Source organism: Vanellus vanellus (genome assembly GCF_965231255.1).
Source record: "Vanellus vanellus genome assembly, contig: HAP1_SCAFFOLD_74, whole genome shotgun sequence".
Classification (NCBI taxonomy): Eukaryota; Metazoa; Chordata; class Aves; order Charadriiformes; family Charadriidae; genus Vanellus; species Vanellus vanellus.
In genome coordinates this window covers 308,622-331,368 of record NW_028128549.1, presented here as the reverse complement: position 1 = coordinate 331,368, position 22,747 = coordinate 308,622, and the positions used below count along the sequence as shown (strand labels likewise).

Genomic DNA, 22,747 nt, shown 5'->3' with positions numbered 1-22,747 from the left:
ACTGGCACCAGCCGCTTTGCAAAACCCCATCCCGTAAAAGCCGCCTGATTTTGGCCCTGTTTGGGGATGCGCCGCTTCCATCCTTACAGAGCAAACTGATAGATGATTTGTTTTTCTCCCCCGTCCCCATTTAGCAAGAAGCACCAACGTGCCGTTGTCGTTTTGGGTCGGTTTGCTGCAGAAAAAGGCTCCTGCGGGGGACGGGATAAGCCGATGGCAGGAGGGTCCCTGCACCCATCCCACCGCTGCTGGTGGAGGGTGGCAAGGGGACCTTTTCTTCGGGGTTGTCCTCTCCTCCCGGGCTCCGCGGCCCCACGCCGCAGCCCAACGACCCCCCCGAGATGGGAAGAGAGCACGAGAACCATCTCTGCTCAACAGCTTCTTCCTGCAAAGGGGCAGGAAAAAGGAGGAGGAAAAGGCACCTTCCCACTTGCCTCCGGGCTCATCCCACCCTGCGAGAGAGACGTGGCTTTGTGAGGAGAGGGGAGGAGGAAAAAACACCACAGAGAGAGAGCCAGGGAGGGAAAGGAAGGAAAGCAGAGGGACAGCGGAGGGGCAGCCCGGGGACACAGAGCCCCAGGTCTCGCCTGGCCGCTCCCGCCACCACCCGGCGGATTGGAGGGGTTTGATCTGAAGCGCTGCCTTATATTAATTTAACAGCCGGGGGAGGAGAAGGCGCCATTTCTGCCTTTTGCAGCTTCCAGGCTGACGGCAGAGCCGAAACAAGAAAAATAATTATCATAAAACAAACAAACAAACAAACAAAAATTCCCATAAAACTCCAATGTAAAACTGGAGCGCAGGGAGCAAATGCTTTTCCTTCGCCTCGGCCCAACCGCTCGGGCGCTCCGCGCTGCCCCGCCACGGAGGGCATCCCTCTCCTGCCAGGGAGAGACAGGAGGGCGAACTGAAGGCAGGACCCCAAACCAGACCCGAGAACCTGGTCGCGATGAAGAAGAAAGTGGAGAATGTGTCACATACAACAGAAACATTCAGAGTTTATTTTGGGGGAACAAAAAAAAAAAGAGAAACAGAAGAGGAGGAGTGAGATATTAAAAAAATAGCACTGAACGATGAAGCGGCAGCAGTCCCTCTACCGCTACAAAGCGGCAACAACCCACACACGAACACACGGAGGCGGAACACCACCAAACTCCCACTGACTGTGACGTGCACCTCTGCCGCAATTGAGAGACGGGGAGACAGCTTGATGCAAGCAAGGTTCCGATTTATTGCTCTTAGCGATAGTTTTTATACAGTCATACTTAGTCGTGTCTTTTACTGATTGGTCTAAACACATAATTACCTTATGCATATTGCAAAAGCTAGGCTCACGATTGGTTAGTCGCCAGGCAAACAGTTACGCTTACTCTTCTCTTTTTCTCTGCTTCTCCCTCATTCTTCTTTATCACAAGCATCCCGTTTTTGTCTAACTGTCCCAACAAGGACATGCTGTCCTTGTTTCTGATTGGTGATTAACAACTCAGGTCAGCTCTTTTGCACTTTTCCAAGGCCTGTGGTCGAGTTCCATCTTGTCCGCTTCTGTCAGGCGCGTTATGCTAGATACATATCTCAAGTCACTTCCTACATCTCCCCCTTTTTCTTTTTGCACTAACAAAACTTGACCAGCTACACGTGTAAGCAGCTTTCTAATACAAGAGAGAACACAACCCAAAACTACTAATCCAATGATAACAATAATTAATACAAGCAAAGCACTTTGTAACAACCCTTTTAACCAGCCTCCTATACCAAGCCAGTTTGCTAAGCCTTCCAGGCCAAAAAACCCAACATCTTTCTGTATCTTCTGGGAATGCTCCATGAGTTGCTGTATTTCTTTGTGTATTGAACTTGAGTTATCTTCTAAATCCATGAACACATGCCGTCAAAATCTTCACAACCATGCCCATGAGCTAACAATAAAAAATCAATGGCCATACGATTTTGCAATACGGCATGTTGAACAGAGCTTAGACTATCGGCTAAGTCTGATAAGACTCTACTGGTGAGGTTAGCTTGTTTGACAATCCAGCAAGAAAGCGTTTCTATGTTTCTGTGAGCTCGGGCAGCAGCAACACCTGGGGTAAAAAAGGAGGCAAAGACTACTTCCCATTTGTTCCAGAGTTGAACATTATCATCACAGCTGTTACCAAGAACTTGGGTAAGGTCTCTTTTCCATCTCACTGGGTTAGCTTTTTTGGGGTGATGATGTGGCAAGGCTAAACTCAGGCGACCAATCGTACATGGGCCACCTGTGGGTTTAGGAGGAATTCCGTTCCATGCTCTATTGCCACAGATAAAAACCAAACCAGAAGGTAGTTTTCTAGGGGTTACTATTCCTTCTGTAGGGTGAGTTTGATTTGTAAGTGTGTAGTTACACCACCTTTTCCAGCTAGATCGATTTCCAATTGGATACACAAAGAGATCAGCGGTTGCATTACAAAGAGGATTACGACACTCGCTAGTATTCAGGTGTAGGCAATAAGAGGCGTTCAGAGAATCTACGAGTTCTATTTCTTGCATGCCAGGGTTAATAGGGAGACTGCCAGCACAGGTTTCTAATTTTTCAAACAAGGTCCTGGTACTGTTTACTGAACAACGCGAGTGTGGCAGAGACTGGTTAAAAGCCTTCAGTGCGTCCCAGTCGGTATCATTTAGCGGTACCCCTACTAAACAGGTTAAAAAGGGTGCACTAGGGGTTGACAAACTGGCACAAAATGTGGTGGTGTTAACAGACCTACTCAAGGTTACCCATACATTTTCTCTAGGATCAAAAAGTGATGCAGGTATAAAGGCTACGGTTATAGCAATAAGGCTGATTATAACAATAAGCTTCAACATTATGCTTAATGATTCAACACAATTAAGGCGACAATTACTATTCTGAGAGCAACTTTCATCGGCCCTTTCTTAATTTCCAAGCAAACCGCTTCTTACACTTTTCTTTAGTCTGGTTCCAGTCTTTGTTAAGGACTGACCAGATGGCAGGTACTAAATTGGACCTGCTACATTCCAAGCTGCAAACCAATATTTTTCTTGCCTGTTCGGTCACAGTCTTGACCCAATCGGTACGGCAATAAAAATATCGATCAGAATCTTGTGCCTTGTGCTCCGTAACAAGCAAGAGTCTGATTATCTCAAACTCCCTTTCCAAACAACTATCGCACCAGCGTCCTGCAAGAGTTGCCCGACGCCACCACTCTTTTTCACAAGCATAGCACATACACAAAACCCAAGGGTCACAATGTTTGCATAAGACACAAGTAATCTGTTTAACAAGCAGTTCTTGATACTTATTCATGTAAGTCTATTCCGCTTAAGGTGTTTATCTCCTCGTGGTCCGTTTGTTGTCCAGGGGTCTGGTCGAGGGACTGATCCAAGGGCTGGTTTGAAGGGTGGGCAGGGTTTTCGCCAGGTGGTTGTGGGAGGGATTCACGGAAAGGTCGTACGTTCTTTGCCGGGATCCATCTAGGGCCTTTTTCTGTGGAAACACAAGCATAGCCTCTGCCCCATGTAACAAGAGGATAGGGTCCTACAACTTTACCTGTTTCTGGGTCGCGGACCAGTACTGGTGGCTTAATTCGCATTTCGAGTGAAGCATTCATATTAAAATGACGGACTATCGCAGGATTGTCATCCAACAAAGAACAGTTCAAAAAATTAAAAACATATAGAGCTTTCTGTAAGCGTTCCTCGGGGGTGGCGGTTCCTACTCCCCCTTTTTGTTGTTGTAGTAGACGTTTTAAAGACTGATGAGAGCGTCCAATTAGAGACTGACCTGTAGGGGAATGAGGAATACCAGTGATATGACTAATTCCCCAGGAATCAAAAAATTTTTTAATGACAGCCGAGATATAAGCAGGGCCGTTGTCTGTCTTAATTTGAAATGGGATGCCTAAAGTGGTAAAGGCACGCATTAGGTGTTTTTGAACATCGCGCGCCTTTTCTCCTGCATGGCAGGAGGCAAATAATGCACCAGAAAAGGTGTCAATTGAAGAGTGAATATATCTTAGGTGGCCAAATTCTGAAAAATGGGTAACATCGGTTTGCCAGAGTTGCAAACTTTGCAATCCTCTGGGATTGACCCCTCCCGCTACAGTCGGAAAGGAGTGTTTTTGGCAATCGGGGCATACGGCAATAATGTTGGCTGCTTGTTGAGTGGTGAGGCCAAATTGTCGTTTCAGGCCTCCGGCATTCTGGTGAAAAAAGGAATGGCTGAGTTTAGCTTGTGCTACGCGATCCGGTAATACTTGCACTGGTAATGTAAGAATATCGGCCTGTCGATTTCCTTCTGCAATAAAACCAGGTAAAGAAGTGTGAGACCGAACATGCATAATAAAATAAGGATGAGAGCGAGAATCTAAAAGAGAGATAAGTTCCTGCAATAAGTTAAACAGTTCAAAATGCGAAACATCACGCAATACAGAGGCTTCAGCTCGTTCAAGAATTCCTGTAACATAAGCTGAGTCAGTGATTATGTTAAGAGGTGTAGACCATTTTCGAAAAGCTCGAACAACTGCAGCTAGTTCTACTATTTGAGGAGAGCCTGGCACAGTTTCTATATCTGAGTCCCATTGTTTACGTTGATCATCCCACCATAAGATGACTGATTTGTGTGATTTTCCAGACCCATCTGTAAACACAGTAAGGGCTTGTAACGGCTGATCACTCTTTTTTGGCTTAGGTATCACTTGAAAGTTAACATTAAATAATTTATGTGGAGGCGAATGAGAGATTAGCTGACCTGCATATCCAGCTATTGCGATATTAAAGGCATCTGACTGCTGGTAGAGCCACTGTAAGTAAATTCTGGCTATGGGTAAACAAATGCAGGAAAAATCCATTCCTGATAATGTCAGCAAACGCTGCCGAGCTCGAATAATTAAAGAGGCAAACATTTCATGTTGTGTTAAGATGGTCTTTGTAGGTTGGTTTGGCAAGAAGACCCATTCAATAATTAACAGTGGGTCTGACTTTTGATAGTCCCACTGAAATATCAATGCATGAGGTTGTCGGACAGGATTTAAAATGATTAAGTGAAAGGGTAACTCAGGCGCCCAGCGATGTGCTTGCCTGTGAGTGATCGCTGTAGCAACCTTTTGTAAGGAGTCGATAGCTTCTGGAGTAAGGCTCCGAGGGGCACACAAGTCAGAGCTTCCCTTAAGTAGGTCGAACAAAGGACTAAGGTCCGCGTTGGAAATCCCCAACAAGGGGCGGACCCAATTGATTGTTCCTAGCAGTTTTTGTACATCATGCAGGTTTTTTACATCCGCCTGTATCTGCAGGGGCTGAGGAACAACGGTTTGAGCCCTTATACGCCATCCCAGATATTTCCATGGTGGTGTTTTTTGAATTTTCTCTGGTGCAATACAGAGGTCTGCCGATTTAACAGCAGCCATGACAAGGGCCACAGCTTCCTCCATAATCTCGTGTTGTTGTGCAGCCACTAAGATATCATCCATATAATGACACACTAAGACATCGGGCATCGCAACTCTGACCGGGCTAAGTACTTTAGCCACATACCATTGACATATTGTAGGGCTATTCTTCATTCCTTGTGGCAGCACAACCCACTGATATCTTTGCAATGGAGCTTGCATATTGACGCTTGGAACTGAAAAGGCAAACTTAGGAGCATCGTCTGGATGCAATGGAACGTTAAAAAAAACAGTCTTTGAGATCAATAACAGTCAAATGCCAATCTCGAGGGATCATAGTAGGGGATGGGAGCCCTGGTTGTAGGGCCCCCATGTCTTCCATAGCGTCGTTAATTTTTCTAAGGTCATGGAGCAAGCGCCACTTGCCAGATTGTTTTTTAATTACAAAGATAGGTGAATTCCAGGGACTAACAGAGGGTACAATATGTCCTTTTGACAACTGTTCCATAACTAATTCTTGGAGGGCGCGAAGCTTTTCTAGCGGTAGGGGCCATTGATCAACCCAAACAGGGGTATCGATTTTCCAGGTTAATTTCAGGGTGTCGTGCGCTTCAATGACCCCACCTAAAAATGTGTTTGAATAGACATTCCCCACTGGGACAGCACATCACGCCCCCACAAGATCATAGGAACGGGTAGCACAAAGGGCTTAATGGAGGCTGTATGGCCTTCTGGGCCCTGTATCTGAATTAGCTCCAAGCTTTGGTGACTGGTCCCGGTTCCTCCGATCCCTGCTAATGTTTGAGAGACTTTAGCTAAGGGCCACTGTGGGGGCCATTTGGCCTGAGACATAACCGTAACATCGGCTCCTGTGTCAATAATTCCACTTAATACCACTTGCTGGCCCCGCGAATAAGGGTACATTGACATATAGGTCGTTTTTGTGAGATAGATTGTACCTATAAAATTTGTGGGTTCCCGGTAGATCCAAAACTCCCTTGCCTCTGTTGAAGGGTAGAGGGACTCATTTCCTTGGGAATCAATATTAATTGTGCAATGCGGCTGCCTTTCGGCACAGTGCAGGGGGGAAACGGGGTCCATGCCATGATTTTAATTTCATCAATACTATCAGCGTCAATGACACCTGGTAACACAAAAAGTCCCGTCAAGGTTGTAGATGATCTCCCTAATAATAATGCCTGCGTCTTAGGGGGCAAGGGACCCGAAATATCAGTAGACAATAAATGAACAGAGGAATCAAGTAACGTTACTGTGTGGGCGGTTGCCAAGTCCAATCCGGCGCTCCCCGCTGTTGCTGGGCAGAGACTTGAGGCATTGCCGCTTCCCTCCGCGGGGGTTGAAATGTTGGTTGCGGAACTTGTGTCTGCGCGCGCCGCAGTCCCGCGCTTCGCGACCGGTTTCCCTGTAGCGGCTGTCCCTGGAAGTCATACTTAGATCGACATCGGTTAGCATAATGACGCCCTTTTCGGCATCTGGGACAGATTCCAGGCGCTGGGGGTCTGGTTCCGGCATTAGTGGTTAAGCAATTCTTTTTCAGATGACCGGGTTTACCACAACCGAAACAATTTCCAGGCCCCGCGAGGCCACGCATGGCAGCGAAGGCAGAAGCCATGGCTTCAAACTTATGGTCCACCGTGCCGATCCTATTACAAGCCTCTATCATCTCTACTAGCGTGGGATTCTGATTTGGAAGAGATTTTAGAAGTTTTTTGCAATCTGCATTAGCATTTTCAACCGCCAATTTTAACAACAAAATCTCTCGTGCTTCAGGGTTATCTATCTGTCGCTCCAAGGCTTGTTTCAACCGATCAATAAACTGCATGTAGGGCTCCCGGGGCTCCTGCTGGAGCCCCCCCTCCAATGCGATTCCCACAGAGTATATTGTGTTGGAGTTAACAACAGCTGCGCGAGAGATTTTAAGTCATGTGGAGTCATTACATAAGTATCAAAAACAGAGGATAACAAACTTGCAAAATACGGAGAAGAAAGACCGTGTTCAGTAACGGTACGGCACAATTCTTTTACTACTGGGAAAGATAATGCTTCCCACTGAGCTCCCCATCCTTGATAGATAACAGGGGCCACTATTGTTTTTGCAATCTCCAACTCCCCCTCCTTTAGGGCTTGATGTCTTATGTTAGCCCACACATCGTGGGGATCGGGGGGATAAAGCTGTGGTTCCGCGTCAGGGTCCACTGGTCCTGGATCAAAAGGATCGTCCTCTGGGGGATACCCGGCTGCAGCCGCTTGTGGGGGTGCTAGAACATCGTCGTCACTTGGGCGAATTTTTCCTTGCTCTGGCTCTTCTTTATTCCCTTTCTCTTGTGCTTTTAAAGTCTCAAATATACTCCTCCTCCACGGGAGCATGCGTTGGGCTTCAGCATTCCCCCGAGTCGCTGCATCCCACAATTTCACTCCAACATTATCCCATAACTCCCGCGTAAAGATAGTAGAGGCAGTAACAGTGGGAATTTTCACTTGCACCCACTTATGCCCCGAGAGATTTTTCCCATGTTTCTTAAAAAGAGCTTTCATTAGCTCATATACGTCTCTCTCTGGGGGAGACATCTGGTTCCCCATATTGCCCACAGCTCACCTCTCTACTCCGGAGGGATTTCAGGCCTCTTCCTGCTTCCTTTCAGCAGCTCATTCAAAATTCTGTGGGACTCGCAGCATGCCACGCAGATAGGTGGTTCTTGCACCCTGGAATCACGTCGGGGTGACCAATTTGCCGCGATTGAGAGACGGGGAGACAGCTTGATGCAAGCAAGGTTCCGATTTATTGCTCTTAGCAATAGTTTTTTATACAGTCATACTTAGTCGTGTCTTTTACTGATTGGTCTAAACACATAATTACCTTATGCATATTGCAAAAGCTAGGCTCACGATTGGTTAGTCGCCAGGCAAACAGTTACGCTTACTCTTCTCTTTTTCTCTGCTTCTCCCTCATTCTTCTTTATCACAAGCATCCCGTTTTTGTCTAACTGTCCCAACAAGGACATGCTGTCCTTGTTTCTGATTGGTGATTAACAACTCAGGTCAGCTCTTTTGCACTTTTCCAAGGCCTGTGGTCGAGTTCCATCTTGTCCGCTTCTGTCAGGCGCGTTATGCTAGATACATATCTCAAGTTACTTCCTACAATTCCCCAGAACCTTCCATTTCCCTAATCCAAATCCCCTTTCCTTTTTCAAATTAAATCTTAATCTTCCAGTTCCATTCATGAAGAAGGTATCAAAGGTCCAATTCAAAGCGAGGGTTCAAATTCCCTGCTCCAAAGGAGAGTTTGCTGTCTTTGGTAAAGGCAGACATGCTGTAATTGAACCCATGTTGGGGATTTTACTACAGCAGCAGGACACCGCAGTGGACACGCAGTGTCCTCAAGGGCCCGTCCAGCACAAACCAGGACACCATCAGGGGAACCCCAGACCCGAAGAGGCCCCCCTTGACCCCGTAAGTGCCTCCAGGGCGGTGCCGCCATCAAGATGTTTGTAGGCAACGTCAGATCAGAGCTGAGGGAGCGCTGGGGGTTAGCAGAGGATGAGAAAGTGCTCGAAAGCCCAGAAGTTATCACCTCTTTTTTGGACCGCGCTTACAGGAGATGCAGTTTCTCAGCCCCAGCCTGAGAAGTGAGCTGCACCAGCCAGTGAGAACCACGCTGTTGCGGGTTTGCAACCACCAGTCCCCATCTGCCACCCAGTCTGGGGTGCCAAACTCGGATTCCAAAGCCACAGGCGCAGATGCCAGCAGCCAGCTGCCTGCTCGCAAGGACCCATGCGCCAGCTCCGCGTCTCAGAGCAGCTATGACATCCTTTTGGGGAAGGACCCCATGGAGAGAACCCCGAGATCCACCAGCAACTGGAAAACTACATCCTGGAGCCCCTCTGCAAGCGCAGCACCAGCCCCTGCACTGGTGGCAGAGCAATGAGCATCGCTTCCCGGCTGCGGGGCGGCTGAGCCGGCAGTACCTCGCCATCCCCGCCACTGCCCTCCTGCCAGACCAGGCCTTTGCTGCCGGGGAAAGCGCCCTGGAGAATCGGCGCGCCGTCCTGGTGCCAGAGAACCTGCACCACATTCTCTTCTTCCATCAGAAATTGGATTTTTTGGAAGCGGTGCGGAACAGCAGCAAGACTCGCAGCAGGAACCCGCAGGTGGAACCCTTCTGTGGGGCAGCAGTGGTTTAAATCCACCCGCGGGGCTTTTGGACCTGCATTTCCATACCGTGCCGGGTATTTTCCCCAAACTCTCACCTCTGGGCATCACCTTTGGCAGCACCCGCAACGAGGAGCGGGCTTAGGGAGGAGGTGTGAACACACCGCTGCTTCTTTGATTTTCATTTTTTTTTACGTACAAGTGATGAGGAGCAAAAGGAGAATGTGCTGTTAATGTTAATTACCTAATCTTACTCTACTAAACCTGTTTATACTTCAGCTCCCGGGTTTCCTTGTTTTACCCGATTCCGTTTCCCGGGTGGGGAGGGCTCATTGGGTGATAGAAAGATTGCCTAAATGACAATAAATTGTTATGGGTCTCTCCAACCATCACAGCACCACCAACCAAGCGGAACGAGTTTTAATTGCTTAAATTATTTACGGCACAAACAGCAAGAGCAGTCCCAGAACTTTTACATTCACCAACCCAATTTAATAAGTTAAAGAGTAAACACATAAAACCACACCTTACTCCTATCAGAAGAACACTAAAGCCTAAAACTAAGACCTAAAAGATGGCTAACGAAGACCTAAAACCTACATGGAACTATCACCTAAGGGGGAAACGCTATTAAATACAATAACTATTTCTCTGCTGTTCTCTTCCTCTTGGTCTTTCTGGAGTGGGGGCGACCTCGTGGTGGTGGATCCTCTGCAGAGCTCAGGCGCTGCCCCCTGCTAGAGGTCGGTGGGGTTTTCTAAACAGAATAAATTGACCTCGTTGGTGGTCTGACATGAGAGTTGCCCAGCTGCCAATGCTGCCGGGATCTTCCGATCGTCCCGCGGGCGATGGCATTTCATGTGAGAGTTCCTCCCATTGACCTTCCCAAACACCCTGGAAGGGAGAAAACAAACGGGGATTTTTAATAACTTTTTTTTTATTATTTATTTCTTAGATCACATGTCATTAGTTTTATTTTGTGAGTTTCTGCTATGTTTTGCTGTGTGGCACTACAGAGTTTCTGCCGGTACCCCTGGCTGGGTGGGGCCTTGCTGGTTAAACAAGAGAGATTGTTGGGGATTAAAATAGGAGAATTAACGGTGTGATTGCTTAAATTTAAGGTGGATCGAAACTTGAGCAGCTTTGCTGGGAATGAGTGATGTTGCTTGGCACGAGTGACTGCAGCGTGGAAGCCCTCGGGCTGCAAACCGCACAAAAGAACTTTAGTGGAACCTCTTCTTAGTGAAAAAAGAGAAACACTGGGATTCTTCCACAACCAGATGAAGCGGAGCAAGCCTGTAATTCGAGGAAAGGGCCTTCAAAGAGAGAGAGAAACTGTTCCAGCTGAAGTCAGCAGGAGACAGAGGAGACCCAAGTGTGGATTAGATGGGAGGAGGGTGAAACTGCATGAGTAGAAACAATCCCCATTGCATTGTCGCTCCAATCAGCACAGAGGAAAAGCGGATATTAAACAAATTCAAAAATAAATTCAAAATCAGTTTAAGCCCAAAGCAGCAGGTTTCAAGAAGAAAAACGACCAGCTAACCTTCCACACTCTCTGCAGGGAAACACAGCCACATCGCCAGCGCCTCCACCCCAGCACGGAGACTCACGGGGACGGCGGGAGGGACTGCCTGTGCTGCGGGGCGTCTTTTCACAACTCTGCTTTTTCTTGGTGTTTTCCTTCGGCCCGAGCCGGCGCCTCTTCTTCGGGCTGCAAGCAGCCTGTAAAGCAGACAGCCTTTACTCATTTCTCCTTCTCCTCAGCAAGGAGGACAGCTAAAGCGAAAAAATAGCTGGAAACATCCCCAAATGGCCCAGGCAGTGAGGGGTTTCTTTTTGTGCTGGGTGTAACGTGTTCTATCAGCATCAGCCTGCCCTGCTGTACTCCTCTGAACACTAAACAGTTAAAAAAACACTGAAATTCGATGGGGAGGAGGGGGTGCAAAGACAGACCTTGAAAGAAAAACCGTATAATTCCTACTGTCCTCAGTGGAACAGCATTTTCCTCCACAAAAGTCTGTACAATGGGTTTAAAGTGCAGAATTACAGAGCACTGAAGTGACGTGGTTACCCAATTTCTACCACCAGAAAACAAATAAATTCTGTGAACCTAATTCCTTTTTCCCGGCAAGGAACGTTTCGGCAACCCCCGTGCAGAGCCGGGTTACCAGCAATTCCTTTTATGAAGCATTGGGATGTTACGGAACATCCCTGAAAATCATCAGCAGCAAGTTTAACACGAAGGGGATTATTTCCCAGAGCCCGGGACGATAGGTTCATCGAGGAGCGACATCTCGCACCAACCCCCAGCAGTTTTTCTACCTTCTCTTCAGCCTCTTCCACCTCCTCCTTGTTTCCCTTCATCTTTTCTTTGGTCCTTTCAGCTTGACCTTTGGCAAATGTGACACGTTTTTTCCAGGTGTAGTAGTATTCTACACACTGGGACACAGTCTTCGTCTGAATCTATTGGGAGAAAAACAGAAGCGATTGATGAGGGAAAGACTGCAGGAAAACATTTAGGGCACAGACCCACAACAAATCTGTCGAGTGCTGTTTGTCTGTCCCCCCTTGTCTCTGGTTCTCACAGCACAACGTATGGGAGAGATCAGGCAGAAAACAAGCCTCCTTCTTCTGAAAGGGCTGTAAAGAAGCCTTGGGAGGGCAGAATTGTACATTTCACACCAGTGGTCAGCGGAACGTGTCAGTATTCTTTTAGTATTTCTGGTATTTTGCACCAGAGAGATGAAATATTCTGTGGTCATTACACATTAGGGCCAATTATGTCTTGTACTGGTGTCTTTTTAGCGTGAAGCGGCATCCCAAGAACAGGATTCCAACACACCATTCAAAAGATGACTTTTCTGGGTTAAAACTCCCCTCCACGCTAACAACCCGAGACCCGCCTCAGTCTAACGGCTTTACCTTCTTCTGTATCAGGTGAAAATTCTTCTGGTGTACAGAAAAGGCCTCTTTAAACAACTCTTCCTCGAGAGGCGTCCAAGTGTCTGTGCCTGGGAAGAAACAGAGACATGGAAACGATTAGACCACTTGCAGCCTCACAGAAACCCACACAATTTTTTCGTCACGCGTTAAAATGTCTCCTCTTTCAGACAGCAATTAGCCAACGCCGCACGGAGTTGGTAAGCACGAGCAGTTATGGCTGCTAGCAGAGCAAGCCCTGCACGCAGTAACACTGGCATATGGGGGAAAGGAGGAGCATTGGGCGGCGTGGGGCATCACCGCACGGGACAGCGGCAGGCTGGAACACAGGGTCGAGGCATTCCCTGTGCCAAAAGACCCCCAGAACAGATTAAAATTACTATTTTCCCTGCCCCAACGAACACGAACCATTGCTCACACGTTTTTAAAAATCACTTCTTTCCCGGAGAAGCAACAAGCTCTGCTTCCACTTTACCTGCGTAATGATAATCAGCCAGGGGATGGGATTCAGGTCGCTGGGGTGCCCCAGACTGCAGCATCTCCAGACCCTCCTGTGGGAGTTCAGAGAACAAGACTTAGATTCCCCCTCAGGAGGGGTCAAAAGGTCAACTCTTCAGCCCACTGGAGGAAGATGGCGCTCAGTCGATGCTCAGCAACAGCGTGTCGGGGTCACCTCCGCCCACGGCAGCTGATGGGAATATTTCCTCAATCCACACTGATGTGTTTTAAGAAACCAGAACCTGTGGACATCTCTGGGAACCAAGCTGTGGCACCCCACCAGCCACCACCTCTGGGAGAAGACTGCTCACTGCTGGAGTCCTTTTGGGCTCGTCCCTGCTGCAGGCAGAGCCTCCTCGTGCAGACGCAGCAGACGCCGAGTCCTCTGCCGCACGTCAGCGGTGTGAAAGCCCTTCTTCAAAGAAGAGGGAACAAAGCAGACCCGCTCGGGGGTTCACCGGGGTCGGGCTGGAGGCGTTTGCTCAGCAAGGAGCGCCCAGGGACGGTGCAGTTGTCAAGCACAGGACGTTTCTCCGGGGCAGACCTCGGGTTTTAGCTAATATTCCTTCATTCCCAGCACTGGGGGTAGGAGGACTTCTCCAAATTGTTACAGAAATGACAAGAGACAAAACAAGCTCTTATTGATACACAGGGTCTGTCACCCCACGAGACCTTAACGCAGACGGTGGCCAACAGGCAGCACACAAGAACTCTGCCCCTTTAGCAAAGGGATTCGAGCCTGCGGAAAAGAAAACTTGGGAGCGACTCTCAGCTCACCCCAGCGCTAAAGGCTGTCCTAGTCTGGTAGGAATTCAAAAATAACTGCTTCTTACCAGAGCGTCATGCAGGCAGTGCAAGGCGTGCTCCAGGTTGGGTCTTTCCTCTTGCACGATGTCGGAGCAGGCGAAGTTGAGCAGATTTGTCACTAGAAATGCAACAAAACCCAACAGAAAGTCAGTTTCCATCAAGAAAGGAGAAAAGGTGCAATCCAAGGCAGCATGCAAACAGAGCAGACAGACTGGAGACCCAGAAAAGGCACCAAAAAAAGGGCAGGTTATCCCGTATCGCTCTCTGCCTTAAGAGCAGCTTTGGCACCGGTAGCTCCAGAGACAGATCTCGCAGTTGAGGTGGGACAGCTACAAATGCCCCTGACCGTCTGTCCCGGAGTACGCGACTGACTGCGCCACCAGTTGTTATCTCTTCACTGTCCCACCACATCTGAGCACCCTCGGGCACTACCAGGCGTGAAGGCAGTAAAGAAAAGGAGGGAGAGGATCCCAACGGAAAAAAGGCTGCTGTGAAAATGCAGAGTTTTCGACCCTTAGTATCTCGGGGGGGACCTGGGAAGCAAAGAAATAAGAGAAACCTCTGTCCTGTGTTTCCGGGTTCGTTGCGATATCTCCCCAGGGCTTCCACACTAGCGATGCTCCCTCCTCCTCCTCCTCTTCCAACTGGGATCTGTCCTGGAGGTCTGGGATCTCTGCCTGAAAGTCGCTGCCAATGTTGACGTGTCTGAAATCGTTAAGGCAGAGGAGGTGAGGAAGGAGAGCTGGGAACAGCACGATAGCACGCACCCGCTTCAAAGGAGGGGACGTGTCAGGTACGGCAGTTATTTCCCAGCACAGCATCACCAACTGCCCTCTAACAACTCCCACAGCCCCTTCTTGCCACCAACAGCATTACCGTGCTGCCCTTCGAGCCCTTTTGCGCCCCATCAGGCAAGAAAATTGGATATTTCTTCCTCAAAACCCGATCAAATTGGCAAGGTTCACTCCAAGACCGACAGCCAGCAGCAGAAGAGCTGCGACCGCAGGCCAAGAAGAGTGTCGGAATGTTTTGTAGAACGTGGGAGGCCGGCAACTCTCTTTATGAGGTCAGCCTGAGTGGCAAGCCCAGCCTGGGCTAGCACAGGCCATTTCTGGCCAGCACGGGGGGATCCTTTGGCCAAAAAAAACCCTTTATTACCTTCAGCAGCGCTGCGGGGCAGTGGGAGAACTGGCCAAGCCATGGGGAGAAACTCAACAGCAACATCAAGGACCGGCAGAGCCCCAGCCCCAAACCAACCACGCACCCACCCCTCAGCCCCCTTTCCCCAGGGGTTGCGTTTATTCTGACCGCTGGGCCGGAACTCACGGCCCAATGCGGATTTTAGGGTTTTCCTTCATAACCCAAAACCCAAAGTCCCTGTCCATTCTGCCTGAAAGATATATAAAACAACACTTAAGATAGAAATCAATATTAGTTTCAAAGTTACAGATGTCAATTTTTAACCACGACACCAAAAAAGAATGACCTGCATTAAAACTCCAAAAGCGTTTTCTTTCCGTACTGCGCTGGAATTTCAGAAAAATTTTATTTCCTGCATGGAAAAATGTTTGTGTATAACAAATGGCGACCTCAGCGTTTGGACAAAGTGAGCTCCAAAGTGCTGCAGATCCATCTCTCCATCCGCAGGAGGAAGATAGCAAAGGCAGTCAAAGCTTCCCAGCACAGCATCCTTACTGCCTCCCCTTTCCTACAGCCCGGGAGATCCTCGGAGCCTTCCCACAGGGAAAGGGAGGAGGGGGCAGACCACCAAGGCCGGTTGGACCAGGTAACGATTGTCACCACTTTCATTTCTTGCCAAAGAATGATGAAATTCGTCCATCTGAACAAGACAGCAGGTCCCTTCCCTGCCATGGTTCCAGCGCTAGAGGAAAGGTGCCTCTCCCGAGGCCGCATTGGGATGGCAGTGCTGCACAGAAGGACAGAGATTTTTAAATCTCTTTTGTTTTCTTCCCGGGAAAAACTTGCTTTCTCACTCAGTAAAGGACAAGCTCCCCAGGGCGGGCAGGAAGGCGGCACAGCCACGATTTACTTACAGATAAAGGACCAGAGGGGTGTGCGGTCCCTGCGCCCAAGGAAAGCGGCCATTGCCAAAGCAGAGGGAAGGACGTGTCTCATCTTCAGCAGAGAGATCCGAGTCAGAGACTCACTCTGAAAAAAAAAAGAATCAAACATAAAATTATCTAATGACTTCCCAAACCTCAATTCAGGGCCTGCCTCTGTGATTATAATGCAATAATGGTCTTTACAGGCAGGCAGCTCACCAGGAATGAGATGGAGAGTGATCCCCGTATCCTTGGAAACCCTTCCAATGAGGCAAATCCCTGAACGCCCTCCCAGATTGTCGGTTCTTTACCTCCACGGGGAACTCGTGGCCTTTTATTGTCATATTGGGTGACCAGAACAAGCCCCGCCATTCTTTATTCCATCCTTAACAGCCTTCAGCGTTTCACTCCGGTCACCTCCCTGTCCCACTTCCGTCCCTGCACAATTTTTAAGACAGTGACTCAGAAATTAGGTCTTGTGGTTCCCATTGAAACACCCATTAATTCATACAACCAAAAGCTAGGCAAATGAAAAGGCGATGTTAAACCTCAGCCCCCAGGGAAAAGAAATGTGCCCGACGAGGTGCTAAAAGGCGCTCTGGCAAACCACCCCCCTCTCCAAACTGCAGTTTGCTCCAGGAAACTGACAAGTTTTCTTCCTCTGCGGCCTTAGCGAGGCTGTAGATTTTTCCACCCTGCAGGGAAAGAAACAATCCTCAAAAGCAGATGTCATTCTGCCTGCAAGGAAAGCTTTAAAATAGGCATTCTGCCTTTAACAAAAGAAAAAAAAACGGAACATCCGAGCTGGTTTCTCCATGAAAATAACACTTTGCACTTGCACAGCAAAGCAACGCTCATTAACCAATCTCGTAAAGCTTCGCAGGCATTAAGAAACACTCCAAGTAACACACCTGCATGCACCCTGTAAGCACACGTGCAAAGAGGAATCCCCGTTTACGCACCCCGGCTATATCAAACCGCACTATTTCCCTCACAAGCTGTGATGGAAATGGGCCACGCTCCCATTCCTCGGCTCCAGAGCTCCGGCGATGCCGGGATCATGCCGACCCTCAGCTGCTACGGGCATCAGCTCTGCTAACACCCCGCTGCCGGGTCAGTGACAGGAATCTGAGAGCAGGAAGGGGATTGTACCACCCAGGCTCCCCCAAATCCCCCGCAGTTAAAAGGAATGCAAATCTCAGGCTCCCCTAAGCCAACACATTTCTCACCGTGACCGCTGCACTAACACCCAGAGCAGTTTTTAAGCAGCACGCACCAGGTTTAACCTCCACGCCTGAGAAAGTCCCTGTCCTGAGGGCTGCCGGTCCCCTCGGCCCAACGCAGGAGGCAGCAGCAAACCCCTCCAGACAGGGCAAGAGGTGCTTGTAAGAGTGACATCCAGCTAATAACCAAAGAGCACTTAAACCAACCCCAAACTTTGGAGACATTTAGTCTCGGGCCAGCAGCAGCATGTTGCTCAGTAAGGCACGCTTCCACGACTCCCCTCAATTAACCGTCACCTCCAGAGCCCCATCTCTGAAGGTGAGAAGTTCCTTTAGGTTGACTCTTGACGTCCCTTTCCCTCCCACAGGCAACGAGACCCCAAGTATTTCCACTTGAGAGTGCGGTTCCCCTTCCACGGGCACCCAGCTCGCTCTGCAGTTTTGGATTATCACCGACCTCTGTGCCAGCTCCACCAAGAAGCCAGGTGAGAGGCTCCGAATCACGTTACTAAAGATCCCAAGGCTTGACCTTGTTCCATTTATTTCTAAACCTTTGGCCCTGGATCAATGAGTTCATTGTTTTCAGGGAGTTCCAGATGTAAGCGCTGAGTACTGTTATTGGTGAATCCAGAACTGTCAACAGTGATAAAAAACAGAGTGCAGGAAGACAGTAAGGCCTCCGAGTCCCAAACTCAAATAACAAATGGCTAAAAGGGAAGGAGGAGCACACAGACATACTCGAATCCTGCTGAAAATAGTCAGCCATGGCCAACAGGAGCCGAGGAGGCAGTGGCCGTGGCCACCTGGCTCGGGGGAGCCGCGCAGCTCAGCACGTATTTCGAGAGCTTTTCAGAACAAGTAATAAAAGCTTGACAGCAGCAGGGAGTGCGGGAGTCGCGGCAGCAGTTGCATCGATAAGCAATCTGTGCAACAGTTCCTAAAACAGGGGCTGCCCACAATCAGAAGTTGACTCTTTGATACAAACTCCCTCCACACCAGTCATCACACAGGGGAAAAAAAACAACCAAGCTATTGTAGGGCTCAGTATTACCCATTTCTCTGCAGCTGGACAGAAATACACACTTCTGAGGCTTTTCCCACACTGGAAAATTCAAAGCATTAGTACTAATAAAAAGACTTCTTTTTCTAACGCCTCTGTTGGAGGGCTCCGGCCCGTGGTCTGCAACGAGCAAATATCCACACAAAAACAAGCCCCAAAAGTCCCACAAAGCTGCTCTACCTCTTACAGTTTATTGCTGGGGTCCCCACCAACACCTAAACCCACATCCGACCCCCCCCACGGTACATCCTTTGCCATTTTGAACTTTGCTGCAAAACATTTTACCATTTTTCCACTCCTCTTTCTTGGGAAAAGACAGAGGGAGCGAGACAACTCCAAACCGCTGTTTTATTTGATCTGCAGCAATTTGACAACCCCAGCACTTCCCGCTGGATTAGGCTTTGGGAAACAATTCAAGGGTCCCCAGCCACGAGTAAGGAACGAGCCGTTACTAACTGGCGAATCAGTAGAAACAGCAGCCCCAATCATTAGGAGAAAGTCTCATTTTTCAGTCATGGATTTTCACGGGTTTTGTTTTCAGGCCACCCAAACAGGGCGCGCTTTTAGAGCCATCAGCAATTAAGTTCTCCGTCCCCTCCAGAAAAGCCTTTTCCTAAAGGCGCTCTCCTCCCAAGGGCAGACCCACAAAAAGAAGCCCTCTCTGCTTAATCCATTTCACAGAGAATTTGAAATGCAAACAAGAATTAAACAGGACGTCTTTTCCCCGCTTCAGGGAAAGCCACTAATATAGACCTTGGCAACAGATTTAGCAAATCTGTCATTGTAATGCCTTTGCATTGCCCATTTCCACCTGGAGAGCAGGCTGAAAGGACTCATAAAAAAACCTCAAACCAACCACAAAACATATTCCTGTCTAGGGGGTAATTTTATGAAACGATTTGAACACCTTAACGATTTGAACATCTTTTTACAGGTACAAGGCAACAAGAAACATTCTCGAGGTGAAAAAAAAACAAACCACCTATTCACCTCTTTACCCCAAAGATCTTTTCACCACACGGATTCCACCACCAATACACAGCTGCTAAATATCCCCGGCTGTTGCCGATCCGTAAGAAACCCTTCAAAATACAAGAGAACGCTGAGCCCAGCGCGCTGACGGTGCTGCCAGGGCTGTGAGTCGGAGCCCCTGAGGACGGAGTCGCAGCCCCTGAGGTTGAAATCAGCCCCACACTTAGGCACAACCCGGGGTTTTAAGCCTCACTACAAACCAGCCCCCCGCTTTTCAAGAAAAACAGGGAGATTCACCTCAAAATAAACCACGTTCTCGACGCCAAAGGGGCGCTGGTCCATGGCTGCCGCCGCCCTTAGGGCCAGTTCCATGGGGCTTCGCTTGACCTGGAGCAGAACTCGCGGGCGTGAGGACAACGAGCCCCCTACACAAAATCTGAAAAAAAGGAAAAGTTCAATAAGATTTGCTGTTACTCACCCACCAAAGCCTAACCACTACAACTGGCCCTTTCACAACCATGCCTGATCGCAGAAGAAAACTGAAATATCCCAATTCCCGCTTCAAACACAAGGCGTGGAGCTGCCCACACCCCACGTGTGGGCTGGGAAGACAGGGGGCTCTTCTCAAAACCCGCAGGAAGAGAAAGGGCAGGAGTGTTTTCCCAGCCCTGGAAGAGCTGTGGGGAGAAGGTGGGAGGGAGGAAAAGGCTGCCCAGGAGTGGGGTAGGGGGAAGGAGAGGGCTCCATCCATGGGGGAAACGCCGTTCCTGGCCACACAGGCGGCTGTGGGACCACCCTGGGGATGGATTTGAGGGCTCTCCCTGAGGGAAACACTGCTCCCAGCCATGCAGAAGGCTGTGGGACCACCCTGGGGATAGGTTTGGGGATGAGGGGGGATCTATCCCTGAGGGAATCACTGCTCCCAGCCATGCAGGAGGCTGTAGGGCAATGACAGAGATGGATTTGGGGGCTCTCCCTGAGGGAAACCCCATTCCCGGACACACAGGAGGCTGTGGAGCCGCCCAGGGGACAGATTTGGGGGCTCTCCCTGAGGAGAGCCTGTGGGGAGGAGGGAGGCGGGGGCCGCCCCAGGGCCGGGGCCACTCCTGGAAGGGGAGGGGGGGATCTCCAGCCGCCCACGCGGGGCTGCCCGAAGCCTGAGGAGATGAAAAGAAGAGGAAAAAAGAGGAAAATTCCCTCCCCGCCATCGCCTCTCACAGCCCCGGCCCTCCCCGCCGCGCCTCATGGCGGCTGTGTGCGGTGTCACCTGAGCGGGGGGCGGGGGCTGAGGCAGGAAAAGGCGAGAGAGGAAGGGAAGGGGAGGGCGGCGGCATTTTGAATGGGAGGAGAGGGGAAGGGGGGGCGAAAGATGGGGGGAGGGGGAGGAGAGAGGAAGAGAGGATGGTGGGGGGGGTGGGAGCGAGTGTGTGAGGGGAATAGGTGTTGCGTGAGGGGGGAGTGAGGGGGGAATGGGTTTCCGGGAGAGGGAGGTTTGCAGGGCTGTGAGGTGCCTGTGAGAGAGGAGGCCCCGGAGGGAGGTGAGTGGAAAGGGCTGTGTGTGGAAAGAAAAGCTTTAAGGACAGGCCGGGCTGGGGAAAGGTGGTGGGCCCCGAGGGAGGGCTTGGGGAGCGGGGCTAGAAGCGTGGGTTTGGGGCAAAACTCTGGGAAAGAAACTGCAGGACAGGGCTAATCTGAGTATACAGTTTTAGCGAAGCTTCAAGCAAAAGGTGACCAAAGGTGCCTCTTGCCCTTTTGTGGGCGGGTTTTGTCTAAGTTATTCATGCGAGTGGATTTTTGCCACACGGGATGGGAACGTTCGCTTCCCGGGATAGCTGATGCCCCTGGATAACCACTGCCCGCGAAGCACTGCGAAACCCCGTGTTCAAAAATGAGAACAAAGGCCGTGTTTTGCCTCTCGGAAGGATCTCTAAGCACCGTCTCCACGTTATTTTCAGTACCTTTCTGGTTGTTTTCTTTCCCCCCATCCCCGTGATGTCCGTCGGGGGGGCTGGCGGAGCTCTGCAGGCGGACGTCCGTCTCATTTTGGAGAAGGCTGGGCTGGTTTCGGTCGGTCCCGGCTGATTTTGGGGAGGGCAGGGACGGTTTCGAACTCGCAGTGCCCGGTGCGGGGCTGCGGTGGGGCCCGGCCCCCTCGTTCTCCTCGGCGCGGCCCCGCCCCTCTCGCCCGCTTTCGCCGCGGCGACGCTGGGGGGCGTGGCCCGGGTTTGCCCTTCGGCGCGTGCGCGGTTGGGCGGACGCGAAGGAGAACGTTTCCGATGTGCGTCGGCGGTCGGGAGCTGCGACGGTCGGTACCGGGAGAGACGGGGGGGACCGGGGCCGAGGAGGGCGAGAGCGGGAGCGGGAGCGGGAGAGTGGGCGGGCGGGCGGGCGGCGCGGCGGCGGCAGGAGCGGTGGTGCGGAGGTGTCCAGGGCCAGTTCGGGGGATTGTGGGGTGGCGGGACCGGGCTGGGGGGCTCGGGGGGCGGCCTGGGCCTCTTTGGGGGGGACAGAGCCGAGTGGGGGGTCCCCGGGGAGAACAGGGCCGATTCAGGCTCCCCCGTCCCCCGCTGCCGCCCCCTCACCCCCCGCTCGCTCCCCGCAGGTGGCGGCAGCCCCGGCCGCAGCGCAGGGTGCCCGGGGCCGGCCTGGCCGGGCGCTTGGCTCCGCTCTGGGCTCCGCTCTCAGCCCCCCCCGGCAGGTCAGCCCGGCCGTGCCCCCTTCGCCCGCCTCCAGCCCACGGCCGAGTCCCCCCAGGTACCCCCGAGATGGGTCGGGGGGTGTCAGCGCTGGGCCCCCTGAAGCGGGGGTGGGTGTTGGGCACGGGCATTGCTGGGAGCCCGTGGGCAGCCCTGGGACCCCCTTAAAGCCCACGGAGACCCCCGGGGCCCCCTTGTCTCCCCCAGAGCCGACGGGGAGCCGTAGCTGTGGAGTCAGCTTAAGGAGTCTGCCCTAAGGACTGCTGCTTTTTGGAGCGTTGGGGGAGGGGGAGGGTTGTCGGTGTGGGGAGTGGAGGTGTGTGGGAGGAGTCCCGTATGTTTGGGGAGCTTTGGGGATGTTGGGCAGATTTGGGGGAGTGGGGGAGGGGTCCCTTCCTTTGGAGCTCCCTGGTTGTTTTCTTCCAAACTGTGGGAGGCAGCGGGCGAAGGGGGAAGGCAATAGAGTGAGTTGCTGTATTTCAGTCCTTGGTTGAGAGTCAGCGACTCTGCTCCCTTGCTGCTCAGCAGACTCTTAGCTCCGTGGGGCTGTTTCTCCAGGCAGGCTACGACTACAGAAACGGCCCCACTTCCTCAGAAGAGTTCTTAGCAGTGATGTCTCCTGTGAACGTACTGCCTGACATTGGATAGACCTGGCACCATGCAGCAGCTCAGAGCCCCACAGCGTATGCTGCTGCTCTCAGTTGGCTCCATCAAATCCTCCGACCTGAGAATGCCAAAGGTACAGAGTTGAAACGGGCAGTTCCTCACCTGCTGAGTCAGATGAACCTTTTTGCGCCCAAGTCAGCTGGGGGCTGCTCCTGACTCACCGCCTTCAGGCGGAGCATGGCTGTGAGCAGGGGAGCTCAACACAGAGTGCTTGCTGATTGCAGCCTGCTCCCTCGGGGGAGCACCCGCAGCCGTGGGATGGGAGGAG

The 22,747-nt window shown here is 50.9% G+C and overlaps 1 protein-coding gene across 1 annotated transcript in view; it reads left to right on the top strand.

The window, feature by feature from the left end:
* Positions 1–6,518: 6,518 nt before the first annotated feature.
* LOC309684175 (acrosin-like) overlaps positions 6,519–22,747 on the top strand; it is a gene marked incomplete at both ends in the record, with an annotated part of 120,673 nt that continues 104,444 nt past the window's right edge. The window contains one exon of the mRNA XM_082500121.1: positions 6,519–6,528. Within this exon, the coding sequence (XP_082356247.1) occupies positions 6,519–6,528 (10 nt within the window). The remainder of the gene's footprint in view (positions 6,529–22,747) is intronic.